Here is a 15,259-nt window from a genome sequence, read left to right as displayed (position 1 = left end):
CTTATATAAATCTTTTTGGATAAGTATGTATGCAAAAGTTGAATTTGGATCGTTTAATCGAATTTTCGTTCCATTTAAGAATAAAATGATTCTTATGTTGCAAATAGGGGTTTTTAATATTAAATATTAAAATGATTCAAATTCGATGGAAAGAAAACAAATTTTGATAAGGGTTTTTTATTATTCGTTTTTTATAAATTTAGATAATTTTCAATATTATATATATATATATATATACATGTTTGAATTGAGAACCTATTATAGAATAGGCTTATCCCAAGGGAGGTGGCTATCTCAAGGGATAATAGCGCCACGAGGCGTGTGTATGCTAGAATGTTTCATTAAATTTCCGCAATATATGTCTTTTCTATTTTGTGGAAAGTATAGCTGACGTCATGATGTTAATTATACGTATTAATTATGGATACTTATTTAGAAATTCATTGAATCAGGAGCAGAATTTATACTTAAAAATTATAGAATTATGAAAATTATTTTTATAGAAGCTTTTTATATTTTTATTTCAATTTATATTGAAACGCAATTTTTTTATTCTCGATTATATCAAGATGTTTTAGTTGTTTTGTATTGTTATTAAAAAATTATTTTTGGCATTTTATAATTAAAATTTTTTTTAAAATCAATATGAGTGGCTCAAAAAATTAAAGTAAAACGATATATTTCAAAACAGGGCTACGAGCCATATATAAACAAATAGAAAATAACATTAATGTGTCAAGAAATACATTTAAAATAAATACAATTAAAATAAACCGGTTAGACGTTTTGCGACTTTAATCGAATCATTTTCAAGAATATAAACAATAAGATTAACGATTTATATTTCAAATAAAAGCGATTATAAATTGATAACTCGATGTATTTCACATATTGAATAACAGATATGCACTCCACAGTAACACGGATGTACAAAATTAAAATTGGTCAATATTGTCGTCAATTATGATGTAAGAAAAGAAAATAATAGTAAGTTGATAAATTAAATTAATAATAGGAAGAATGTCTTGTTATTAAACATTACAAATGTGGAATATGATTTAAACAAGTATAGCCAAGTAAGTAGATTGCGAATGTGCTGAGTGTATTATATCTCGACATTACTATGTAGAGAGAAGTTGGAAAATCGTATAAGGAAATGGAAAGTATATACGAAGGATAACGAAGGGGAAAGAACCAAGAAGGGGAACGAGGAGGGGATAAATGGGAAGGGAAAACGGATTGTAAAATAGGAATCCTATACGAATCATGGAAAGCCTTTGTATCATTTTGTCTGTTTAAACTACACTTCTGTTTTTTAATATGAACCATTTCAGATATCAAAAGCTTGTTGTAAGAACGTTCACTATTTAAAATTCTTAATTATTCCAATCAAAATTATAATTATGATTGATTCGGTGGTCAATGATAACAGAGGGAGAGCTTGTTTTTTTATTTATATGCTCTTGTAATCTACTTTCTCTTTGTTTGGTCAACGTAGCTAGCCTCACAATCTTCGTATTGTATTTTATAAACTACTTGGTGTGATAAAACAAAATGGTCTTTGCCTCTTTTTATATAAGTTTATAACGAGTTAGGAATCGTGTAAGCTAATTTATAATTTAATTTACGAACAATAGGGGTATGAAACTTTCAGAAATAGATCTGACATAAGGTACAGTAAAACATATATTTTTATCATTCTTCTTTTTGTTAGCTAGGGGTTTAATGCCAAAACTGTTAATGTGGAAATAATAGTTGAGTCTTTTATGTCTTTTATGAAAGGATTGTTTAAAAAAATGTGAATCGTGTCAATAAGGTTAGTCTTATTCTCGTTTCCTGTTGAAAACGAGGATAAAAGACAACACAAGATAATTCTATCCATTACTCCCATAATAACATCTTTTTTTATGGCATAATGGTTTTGGTAAGAGTGAAGTGAAAAAATTCAGAAATCTACCTGAGAAAACGTCAGTTTATGAAAGGTATTAAAAATGATTATCTGTCAACAAGAATAATAGTATCGAAATAATCAATTTTCCGTAGATTCATCAATTTTTATAATGAATTGTAATCTGTTGTGTAATGAATTAAAAGTGTTTAAAATATATTCAACATATATGTATATTATTCGGATCGGGCTGTTAATAGAATATCATTAATAACACAATGAAAATAAAAAACAGTAGTTGTATATGAAGTTTTCCAATAGCTAATGATTCTATGTCTTGTAAGATTATTTCAAATATAATGAGGGATAAAAGTGACCCATGGGTGTGCTAAAAATTTGTTTGTAAATTTTATTGTTAAATAAAAAATATATATAGAATTGAGGATTAGACGTAAACCAATTAGAAATTCATCCAACGTTAACTTGGTGTTGGAAGATATGTAATTCTATCTCCTATTAATATTTTTTTACTGTCAAAACTATTGAAAATAATTGTTTACATATTTTTTAAAGTGAACAATTAATAGTGAACAATAAATAACTAAAATCAATTAATTAAGTAAATAAAAAATAAATCATTAATTACTTTGTGAAACATGTAAAAAATATTTTGAATTTCTACAGCAGATAATGATTTTAAAGTAAGAAAATCGTAATATAGAAAAATATATACATTTTTAATGGCTTTTGATGAAAACGAAGTACAAAATGCCCCGATTTAGAAATTAGATGTCAGAATCGAAATTTTGCATAACTAAACTATTATAATAAATACATACGAGAATATTTGAGACAAAAGTTTGCTTAAAACACGAAAACGTTTCAAACAAGGGTTTACAAACAATCTCCGAGCAGAATCACCCTGGTGAACTGATTCAACAACGGTAACAAAATTGAAAGAAAGTTTATAATGCACAAGTCTTCAAATGACTAACAGTACTGCCAAAAGCCTCTCAAATAAATGGCGTGTAAACATTTTCGGTGCTGTCGCATGGTTGTGTCCGAACTCTTTACTCTTCGGCTTAGTAACCGGACACCAGACAATCTCTCTTTCTAAAAATTCTGCAGTCGCAGTTTGCCCGACTACTATAATATTTTCCTTCTATCATCATAAGCATTCTTTTTATGCCACATATGTTCAGCTGTCCTGTTATTTTATGCACATGTAATTTTTAATAAAATTATTTTATTTATAAATATTTTTAATATTTCTGCCAATATATTGGCAAGTTAATTCTGTGGGTACGCTTGTGAATATAAAGGTATGAAAAGTGTTTATAAAATCAATTATTAATTGTGTTAAATCAATTTGCTTTATTCTATAATAATTTTTGTTTTTAAAATTCAAGACAGGTCTCTTAGTAAGTATCCGTCTTAATATTTGCTAATATATCTTGAATTACAACATAATTCAAGTACATCCCTTTTTGGGGTGTACTTTTATACCTACCGTTATATATACACCGAGGAAATCCATCTTCATCAAGCAACAAAGAGAGAGTCAAGAAATAAAATCGATCTTTGAAGTATGAGGGCGTGTCGATCGAAACAGCATATAAGAAAGCAACTAGAAAGAGTTTTCGCAGGAATAAGCATATCTCGAATAATCAATTGTTGGTAGGCGGTCAGGAAGGTAAATGGAAAATGATTTATGCGTTCTTCTGTTTTTAAACTTTTCAAGTATTGAAAACAATTAAAAATCTAACAATAACGTGTCTAAGGTCACTTCAAAAGTCTGAAAAATTAGAAAAATGAACAAATTTAAGATAAATAAAGGAAGGATACAAAGTCATTAATAAAAAGTAAAGGTACATATACAATTTGAATAATCTACCTAAGATGTTTTCAAAGGTTTTTTTTCAATTAACATATTTTTGTACGTATTACATTACTATCACATGTTATTTTTATAAAATATTGTTATTAATGGAAAATTAGTTTGCATTTTTATAACACTATAATTTAATAAATATTTTGCGTATAAGTAGTACTGAATAAGAATCAGTAAATACAATAAAAATTATACATATGATAAATATAATCCATTTTAAATGTAATTTATTTTTAATATAACTTTATTATACTTGACTCTTATTATACTTGAAATTGATCTCTCAAATTAAGATTTTTTGTGTTTACACATTTTACGTATCTCTTGAAATATAAACAAATAAAGATTATCAAAGAGTTAACAGGAGAGGCTTTTGTTCATTCCTTATTTACGATTGCAGTTAAAACAATCGATTCTTATATTGAAAATTAATTAAGTACAGTATTAAGATATCATGAGTTATAAACCAATCAAAAAGCCGCGTTAGCATCTTAACACATTTCTTAAGATATCGTATAATATACCTACAGACTATAAATATCTTGTAACTACACATACAATAAGTCAATTGCGTCGATCAGCCCATGAATGGGTGATAATCACGTATACATTGCATGATTGAAACACGTACTTATCTTATGATATTTACTTGGTAACAGTCTAGTCAGGAATAATATACGTTTAAAGTGACGTAGAATCAAATTGTATAATGAGTCAATGGAAATGTGTTTGATTGTCACTTTACTCCCGCTTCGATAAGGTCATATCAGTATTTTCAATGAAAACAGTATATTGCACATTTGCACCGTAAAGTAAAATCGAATTGAGGACTTCGGTGGAAACTAGTAGCGTAATATATAATATTATATGTGTACGTATAATATATTATGAGAGCTTTCCAACAATAAGCGACATTGTGTGACACAGCGTTACTTCATCCTTGTTTAACATTGGCGAACAGCAAGGATGTAACAATTGACCGTATTGCACTCTGTGTCTCTTGATGGAAAGCTCTCTATATACAATACAATAACGTGCATTATAATATTTGAAAATCGGATAGCGAGTCCTTGAATTTGAAAGTATACCAAGAATGAAAAATGTCTTAATCGAACCCTTCAAATGCTTTAATAACTTAATTAAGTATGTTTATGAATATAATATAATTAATTAATTTGCTGTGGCGATATAGCATGGTCATCGTTGAATCTAAGAAATCCAAGGAAATATGATGTCCGTTTCAAATGTCTTTGCTTTATGGTCCTGCCACTTGTAAATACCCTGAGAAAACTATCAACGGTGCATCTGGCTATTCACGGCTCGCAAATCCAGACGTTCGAGGAAAGCGATGGGGTGGACATGTTGTGTCCATCCGATACCGTTACGATGCGTTGCTGTGCCTGTGAGCGTGAGACAGATGCAAATAGCAAATGCATTCATCCGTTGCCGGGACCGACGATCACGGGAAAAATCGCAAATAACGGGTTGCGGCCGCTTCATGGACGCACCATAGAAATGTGGGTTATGCAGCCAAAAGAGCAAAAATTTGTATACATAAGAAAGGAGGCTGTGCGGTGAATTGAGCGCCGGGATGCTTTTCTATGAATGACAAGTTTCAACTGGAGCCTAGAATGGACGACTAAATTTGGCGTGATCGCGAGACACCGACATAATGAGGCTTTGCTGTCGTCGTATCGGAAGTGTAACTCTTCACTGACGAGATTCGTTTTTCATTTTATTATATATTTGTGTATATTTTCTTAATCTTTTTTTAATATTAATGAGACCGCCAATGAAAGAGCAACTGCGAATATGTTAAAATCTATGACTTTATAATGTACAATGACGATTATTTTTTGAAAAAAGAGAGATAATGTGATAAATGTGCTCACAATTTAGATCTTACTGAGAGACATTTGTTTGTCTCTTTGTTTATTGCTTTATTAATATTGAGAATGATCGAAAAGTAATTATTCTCTCTTATTGATCTAATCAATACACTTTTTTTTTAAATATGAAAATTTGTAGATGCATATACTTTAGCTAAATTGATTTTCCCGTGCAAGGTATAGAAAAATTTCATAAATAAAAGAATCCGTAAATGAAAAATAGATCCTTTTATTAGAAAATAAATTGTCTATCGAAAAATGACGTACACGTTTACCGAGTTTCGGCTTTTATTATTGTCCTTTTAAAAATGATTGAATGCTTCTTTGAGAAATAGAATAACGTTCAAATGCTCAACGTAATCCTTTTGAACAGAATATTCTCGGTTTCGCAATTCTTATGCAAGTAATACTTAAAATTGAACTTTTCCATAAATCATGTTGACAGAAAGGAAAACATCTATCAATATCGTACGTAACCCTTTCTTCTAGTTCAAAGTCATTAGTCTTCCAGTTTGTAGACTTGTATATGGTAAACATCGGCGCGTGCGTATAAGAATCTTCAATTCCATATATTTATCAATTATTTAATGTTATTTTGCAATTTTTACGCAAAATATACAATTAAAACTTAATCCTTTAATCAATTATGTTGATAAGAGCAATTAGAAAGAGAAAATCTTTTTTTCTTTGAAGTCAATTTAAATATCTGTGTATTCCAATTAAAATTTTATTTATTTTAAAACATAGTGTATATGCTTATTCCTTCTAAAAGCTTTTCTAAAAAATGAGTTACAATTAAATAGTTAAATATATATGTATATGTTTTCGTGTACATACATTAAAAAGACTTACGTATTATTATTCTCTGGTCAATGAGGTTTTGAAAAATAATGACGAAACCTGCAATTTTTGTGCTTTTTTTATTTATAACTATAATTATTACCTTTATCATTAGAAAACACTATAAAAATATTTTTAATATGCAATTATTCTTGTATTTGAATGTATTTTGTTAGATACATATCAATAATATCATAATATTGCATTATATTATATACATTTGCTCATTATTGCCTTTACCAAGGAAAATTTAACTCGCTTACAATCCAATTCAGGACGTTCTCCGAAAAATCGATTTTCTTTAGATTTTTCTGAAACTTACAGGAAATGCTTTTGTCTTAGTGTCCTGAACACTGCTTTAAAACTCAATACTCGAAACGAGATTAAAAATCACGATATTCCACTTCAAAATTGAAGCGTTTAACATAGGATTCCTATCTAAGCTTATATTTGAAAGTGGTCTTTTTATTCACTATTAAAAAGTTTTTTTTACAGTTTTTTGAAACAATGAGACATAAAACTTGATATCACAAGAAATAATATAAAATTTGTCTGAATATGGCTTCCGATATTCGTTTTTAAGAAATCATTGAGCAAAGTAAGTAGCTCCGCTATTTTTTCGGCCGACGGCAATGGCAAAGGTGGAGGATATTGACGATTTGACAACGTCGTATGAAACGTCGTCGAAATTATATGATTTATACTTACATGCAGTATCTCATATTTTAATAATTATAATTAATAATATAATTAGTAATATATATAAGGGTAATTTAAAATAAAAAAGAATTTTATTTCATAGCACACCTGCAGTCGGAAAACGTCCTTCAATTCGAATGTTTCGATCAACACTTGGAGTCATTATCGAAAAAGCATCGAAAAATCAAAAAGTTGTCCACTCTCGTGTGTATCAAGGATTTTTATTCTATATATGAGAGAATATTCTCGTTATATTTCCATATAAAATTCATATAAAAAGCAGAAAAATTGATATAAAGATTTTGTATCACATTTATATAATCTATTCAAGGAATGGAAGTAATTTGTTATACTTGTAACGAAGTTACAGTTACAAAAGTTACTTTTTTGGTAACTTTACTGGTAACTGCGTTACTTTCTTTTTTTTGGTAACTGTAACGGTAACGTAGTTACATCTTTTGGATAACGGTAACAAAATTTACTTTTATCGTTACTTTGCATACGATTGGACATGTTATTCTGTTATATAATTATATGTTATTAATTACAACAGCTATAAATGTGGTTGTAGGACATTGAATGTTTTTATTTAATACAGGCGTACAAGCTGCATTTAGTTTAATCTAAACATTGTATAACACATTTGTTTTAATTTAGTTGTATAAAAAGCTTTACTCGATCTATACATTTCTGTGTACATTTACGTTGAGCAATTGGAAAACACCCCTTTTTGCAAAACTTCTGTTATATATTTTAATTATAGCGTTATAATTTTCTTTCTGTCAAAATATTTGATTTACAGCTAAAAGTATACATTAAGTAAAAATATAGCTGTAATATAGATTATGTGTATTTCTTTAATTTTCCTTTTAATTTCTAACTTATATGTATATATCGTAATTCAGACAGTTCTATACAATCCTATATAATCTTTTCGTTTTCTACAAAGTATTTAAAAAATCCTGAAATGTCTTAGCTATCAACTACTGTAGTGATCCTGAAGTGATCTTTGACAACTGAGAAATATATACAGTATCATTGTTTCAGGAATTATTTTACACTTCTATCTTCTATGTAATACATCGGACTATATATATCTCAGTTTGCTGCATATTTTACAGGTTTTAGAATTACGAAATTGTGTTAAAAAAAAAACTAAAAAAATAAAACTATACATAGTGTCAGTGTTATACATGCTATATATGTATTGCTTTTATAAATGTTTGAACAAAAAATACTGCAAAAGTACATTTTCAGACTGATTTTTAAAAAGCAACGAAAAGTTACCTTTCGAGTAACTGTAACGATCGTTACTTTTTTTACTCTGTAACGAGTATAATTGTAACTTATTACTTTTAAAAAGTAACTTTTCATTCCCTGAATCTATTATATTTCTCACAAATAGTGTACTTTGTCTAATCAATTTCGAAATATATATTAATTACGTCAGAGATGTTTAATGAATGATGTCATAGATGTTTAATGATTGTGCGATACGTATGTACATAGCTAGACAATGGAAGTTGAAATTTGTTAAACACTATATGTTTAGACGTATATTGTACAAACGCAATGAAATCCTAGCTTTCTAAATTGACAGTTAATTGTCTTCGTTAAAATTTTCTTCTATTATTCATCTCTATCAATATAGAGATTTATTTTCTTCTATTATTTTCTTCTATTATTCATCTCTATCAATATAGATTAATTTTACTGTCTTGTGTATCTATTTCTAAGAATGTATAGATTTACTTTAATCGTGGTTCGATTTACTCTTTTAGTATAAACTATAGAATAGAATAATATATTGTCTCTCACATAAACCTTTAGAATGTAAAATAAAAATATATTGCAAATATATGTATGTACATATAAAGAAATATTTTTAAATAAGAAACTACGCGCGCGCGCGCACGAATTTGTAATAAATAATAAACCTACGGTATTGCGTCGTATGTTACTTAAACATTTTGAAAATTACTTATTATGATTATTTGTAGTTGAAAAGTGCTACACGTGCTCTATTTCGACCAACAGGTTGCATAGTTTCCCCACTACTTTTCCAAAGAAGAAAGGGTTTTGGGATCTCAAGGGTCTCAAACTATATAAAGCTTCTCCATCCCCTTGAGAGACTAGATCCATATAGAAATTTGCCCAGTAAAGTTGGCCTGGACTAGAAATCCAGTTCGTCTCTTTTCTTATATTTCGAAACAAATACGTTTTATAAAGTAATCGTACGTTCGCGGTAATCGAATACAATAATAAGAAGACGAGGATATTGTTATATAGTGTTGTGCTATCATGGTTTCGATGTAACCTTGGATTAAACTTGGATTATTAGGTAAACGTATTTACAAATTGCGAGAGAATTCCATCGAATAATATTTTTGCAATTTTTTTCTTGATCTTGAAAAATAAGCTTTTTTTTTAAATCTTGTATCATATACTACGTATCGAATTTATTCATCAAATTATGCTGAAAAATTGAGAAGCTCTCTCTAAAAACGGTCTTGATATTTTATAGATATCTCAGTGTGTTTGCATTATTTTAAATTACTCTATCAAAGAATATGTATTTTTTTTTCGCTTTTAAACCGCTGTCGACAAAATTTCAGATTTATGGTTCAATTTTTCTATTTATAAATAGAATCACGTAAGACTCGTATTTTCGTAAAACTTGTAAAAAACTTACGATATTAATAACTTGCAATATCTTTACAGAGATATTTTCTTGCTAGCTGTAAGATTTACAAGAAATTATAGATATTTACAAATAATCGTACGTTTTATGGTATATATGCATATAATTACAATTAATTTCAATCTATCTCTAATACAAGAAAAAAATATAAAATAATTTTTATTACATAAATTTAATAACACAAAATATAACTAATTAATAGGCTTATTATTTACAATTATTATATATGAGATTTATACCAAGCTAGTTCGTTATCGCTCGTATTTACATTATGCGTACATTTTTAAAGTTGCATTCTTTCACATTTTCTTTCGTTTTATAATTAAATTTAGAAAACGCATTCAATGAATGTCATTGACTAAAGTTTGGGTGTAAAGTTTGAATAAGTATATAGGCTCATAGGACGAGTGATAAGATCGATACGCTCGTCTTACAAAAATATTTATTTCGTTCTTTCGACGTATACTCACTTATGTCACAGGTACAACAGTAATGATAATCAAGCACAAATGTATCATATTTTCAATGCATAAAATTTCTTCGAGCAATAAACTTATCAGTGCAAACTTATTGTGAAAAATTAAATAGTAATTGTTGCATTGTGAATTTATTATATAATCATAAATTTATTTTGAGTCGACAGTTACTTGATCTATTTATTAATTCCTATTACATCTCAGATAGAAATTCGAAAGAATTTGAGTTACTCAAATTGTTCAGTAGACATTTTCGAACTTTATATTCGAATAGAATTAATTGTTTGAACTATTTTACATTTCTAATTATACATAAATAAATCTAATTAATAATAATTTGTAATCCTATTTCAGCTAATTATAAATGATAATGGAAAACTATTACAAACTATATAACGAAAGGCATTCTGAACATTCGTCTGAGCAAAAGGACGATTCAGACTGTAATATGTTGGTGCTGGATCTATCACGCAAGAAGCGCGTGGCATCTACGTTATACGAAGCCGAAATAATTCAATCCATTGTTTCATCGCAAACTTTGCTTCCAAACACAAAGAAGCAAAAATATCAAGAAATAAATTTTCTAGATGAAAATACACAAACTCCCGCGAGAAGTAGTGCCATGTTATCGCCATATTCCGAATCAAACTCGCCGAAAGAAACGAAGATTAGTTCAGTGGATTATGAAAATAATAATCAATTAATACATACCTTACCACACACACACACACAACACGCATTGTCAAATACGTATGGTATTACACCACGTACAACAATGGTAACGCCTCCGCAGCCATCGCTACTTACATATCCAAACGAAGCCACGAATATGCCCGTAGCGGTACCAAAAATATATTTACCGTATATAGAAACATCGCAATCTTGTGTAATAAATAACGATGCCAGGAGAATCATTTCGATGCCAGCAGAATGTTCGACGTCGGATGCGAAACCATCAACGTCTTCGGATGTTACGAAGAAAACGCCAAGACCTTTCAAGGCCTATCCGAACAATTTGTTGTCTGTTATTAGTAACGACATTGACCATAATTCGAATGAGAACTACGTAAAGTTCCGTAAGACGGTACTTGAAACCTTTGAAAAAGGGAACAAACAGACATCAAATCCTAAAATGCGTCGAGTATCCAAGTCTGTTAGTAATCCTGGAGTGCCTACTAGTACTGTCGATGAGAAAGATGCTATATATTGGGAAAGAAGAAAAAAAAATAATGAAGCAGCGAAGCGTTCGAGAGATGCTCGAAGAGCTAAAGAAGACGAGCTTGCAATCAGAACGAGTTACCTCGAATATGAGAATGCACGACTGAAGATGGAAATACGGACACTCAAGTTGGAGATACAAAAATTTCTTCACTCATTTTAATCTGTATATCAAAATAATTTAATTAGTTGCGAATTATTATTATGGTACGTGTATCTAGTATATAATAACGAATTTAGTATTTTCACAATTTCAAGAAACGTATTTAAATGTTTGGTACATATATTGTGTATATATATATTCCTATAATTTATCTAATATATGTATTTGGTATATAAAATATATAACTATAAACTATATATAACGTATAGTTTATATATATATTTTATACAGTATGTATGAGTATATACAGTAGATATACACATACTATATTACACTCTTAGATATAATGCTACATATATAGTATAATACTGTGCATATATGTGTACATATACCTATTATCGTTATCTAATATAATTCTTTACCGTGTCATGAAAATATTCACAACTTTAAAAAAAATTTTGAGATTTCTTGTATAAATATATTTGTAAACATTTTTCTTTTTATATTAAGTATATATACAGTATTCAGGAATTATTATACTCTGAATGAATTAAACTTTGTACGACTATGTGATGTAAAAACTGCAAGTTGTATCGTATAAAAAATTAAAACTGACAACGTGTGGAGTTGCATGGTAATTTTTAAATATGCTTTATAATTGACTATTAAAATTGATTACAAATAATAGATTAATGTAAAATATTACATAATAGATTAATGTAAAATTGACACATTGATATGACTTTATCCTATTACAATACAAAATAATACGGATTAAAATTTGTTAATATGTAAAATTGTCAAAGTGTTTAATACCTGTGAAAATAGAAAATTAAAAATATTGTGTACATATAGTAAGCATTGATTTAAGATAAGTTTTAAGTAAAGTTTGTAAAAATTATATATATATATATAATATACATATGCAACAGCATTATATTTCATAAAAAGGATAAGTTCTTTTGTATCATTATGTACATAATTATATTGTGGCATCACAATATTTAAAATATAATTTCTATTATATAATTTGTGTAATTTCCTTTATTATATATCATACAAATACCTATATTTTTAAGTACGTTTGTTATATGTTTTCTTATATATATACATAAATTATCAATAAAATTAATATTCTTACAATTATATATACAAATCTTTCAAAACATTTCATTAATTAAAAAAAAATTTCGTATATAAATTATTAATCAGGTAATGTTTCTGTAAGTTCCATCATAGTAGCTGATTCAAGAACATTCTTTTCTCTATTTTGATTATTTGTAAGTACCTTTGAGAAAGATTTTTGTACTTGTCTAGGGATAAAAACTAATGGCGTTGCCTTACTTTTGACACTAGTCGATGAAATTGTTTCTACGCTATCATTGTCTTTACAAATTGCATTAGTGGTACATTTTGTGAACATTTTTTTTCTCTGATTTTTTAAGAATATCTTAGGTATCTTCTTTTTATCATCAACAATATCAAATTCCATTTTATTCGATTCTTCTTCTTTGGTGCAATACTGTGTATCGTCAAACCGATATTTCTTTGGAAATTTATGTACTTCAATGCAATGTTCCTTTCTTTCCTTTGGATTGTTGAATTTTATGTCACATTCAGAATCATAACATTGATACTAGAAAAATGTCAATATTAAATATATGTGATAATATTGTATATATGTAATAACATAGATTTATAAAAAAAAAAGTATATATGTGTACCATAGCTTGTTTCTCTGATGAGACTTTGAAGAAGGCATCGTGCGTCTCCTGAATATGAATCTCCAACAACCGTGGATTTGGCTTGGACACTTTACATTCTGTACAAGCGTATCGATGCGAGCTATTATAATGCATTTCATAATCAAGTAGCGTTTGAAAAATATTCTTGCATCCTGGGACATAACATGGAAATTCCTTAATTCTGAAACAAAATAGTGACTTTTTTATCTACTATAAATTAATTAGACAACAACTTCTTCTTCATTGTAATAGAAAATGAACACAATATTTTAGAATTCTTGAATTAAATTTTTTTGCAGAATTCTTTAAAAGATGAGTCATGTAAGTATTGAAGCACATGGTAGAGATAGTGGTAATTAGTGACTATATTTTTTTTAAAGAAAATATAGTCACTAATTACTAAGGACAAATCTGAAAATTTTAGGTCTGTTTTTAAGGTCTGATAAATTTTAGGCATTATATAAAATTGTATTGCACAATATGAAATAATATGCAGTTTTTTTGATAGTTTAAAAATTGGTTTGGCTGTATATTGGAACAAATGTACTACTTGATCTGAAATAAGAAAAAGTTCGTAATAATAATCAAATAAAAACAACTCTAGTTTGAATAAATTTTATTTAAAAAATTAAGTAATATATTTAACAAAAAAAACTAATTATATTTATATGCAAGAAACTGTAAAATATTTTCTGTAATAACAAAATAAAGGATAGTAAAAGGCAATATTGGAAAATAAAGGACAAAATTAAGTTTTGAAACAAATAAATCTAATGGATTATCACCTAAAATAAGGAACTTAATATAGGAAGTGATAATCAAAACAAAAACAAACTTTTAGGTTATGTCACTATCTTTCTTAAAGAAAAGTCCGTACTCACACTTCATGGCAAAGCTCCTCCTCGTCATCAATCGTGACACCCTTTCTCTGGAATACCTTGCAGGTGTTGTAAGAATCTTCGAAGAAGGGATCGTTCACAGGGCGAATTCCGACACCTATCAGCTGAAGAACCTCTTCCATAGTGCATTAGATCAGATAATCATATAATCGTATAAGTATACAGCGCGCGTTTCCTATGAGAAATCTCAATGTGACTATATTTATTAATTTTTATTACATTTACCGATCAAATAAATGCATTTTATTTATCAAATAAATACCATTAAATGCATCACTGTGCTCCACGCCGCATCGTGCAATCACCGCGCAATGTATTCTGTAATTAGGTCTGTTCTTTTTAGCTGAACTTGTTGCACGATTCATTTCTCTCTCCCAATGTGAAGAGAAAAGGAAAAAAGATGACTTTGCACACTTCAAAAGAACAGACCTATCTGTTCGCGATTCAAGATGACGCCTCGACGCCCATTGGCTGCCGGTTCGACCTATCGCAGTGCACATCACTTCGATTATCGAAATTTGAACGCATGCAATTTCCGTGTAAATGACGCGACCCAATTTTCGCGGAGTTTCGTGGCGAGTTGCGAGAGAAATACGCGGGAAAGAGTTCGCGTTTGCGAGTGAGAATCGGTAACGCGTGTCGTTCGGTGAGAAAGAAATCATAGACGCGTTGCAATTTTTATCACACACGCTCCGAGTGTAACATTAATTCGAGAATTAAGCTGCGCCGAATTATCACAGATCCGATTAACCATGTCATGGTCGCTTTTCGATCGCAATCGTGAAACCGCGCGTCGGCGTACTTATACAATCTTAAGGCAATATTCGAGATGTTGATCCTGATGAATCTTTTTGATATTTACCCGAGGAAGAATGGGACTGAGTCTTGACTTGTGAATTTAGGAAGGTAA

General features: G+C 28.9%; 2 protein-coding genes across 2 annotated transcripts; one reads left to right on the top strand and one right to left on the bottom strand.

The window, feature by feature from the left end:
• The first annotated feature begins 9,507 nt into the window (after positions 1-9,507).
• On the top strand, positions 9,508-11,765 carry gt (transcription factor giant). Its single transcript, XM_018538038.1, has 2 exons — positions 9,508-9,548; positions 10,739-11,765. The coding sequence occupies exon 2, from the start codon at positions 10,749-10,751 to the stop codon at positions 11,763-11,765; it is 1,017 nt and encodes a 338-aa protein (XP_018393540.1). The 5' UTR covers positions 9,508-9,548; positions 10,739-10,748.
• Positions 11,766-12,909: 1,144 nt separating this feature from the next.
• On the bottom strand, positions 12,910-14,660 carry l(2)k10201 (zinc finger protein 511 lethal (2) k10201). The gene is made up of 4 exons (XM_018538126.1): positions 14,612-14,660; positions 14,332-14,524; positions 13,430-13,631; positions 12,910-13,341 (listed from the first exon to the last, which is right to left on the bottom strand). Exons 2-4 carry the CDS (start codon positions 14,469-14,471, stop codon positions 12,910-12,912), a joined length of 774 nt encoding a protein of 257 aa, XP_018393628.1. The 5' UTR covers positions 14,472-14,524; positions 14,612-14,660.
• Positions 14,661-15,259: the final 599 nt, after the last annotated feature.

This window comes from Cyphomyrmex costatus, unplaced genomic scaffold (genome assembly GCF_001594065.2).
Source record: "Cyphomyrmex costatus isolate MS0001 unplaced genomic scaffold, Ccosl1.0 scaffold192, whole genome shotgun sequence".
NCBI lineage: Eukaryota > Metazoa > Arthropoda > Insecta > Hymenoptera > Formicidae > Cyphomyrmex > Cyphomyrmex costatus.
The sequence above is the reverse complement of the archived record's forward strand: the minus strand, read 5'-3'. Positions and strand labels throughout refer to the sequence as shown.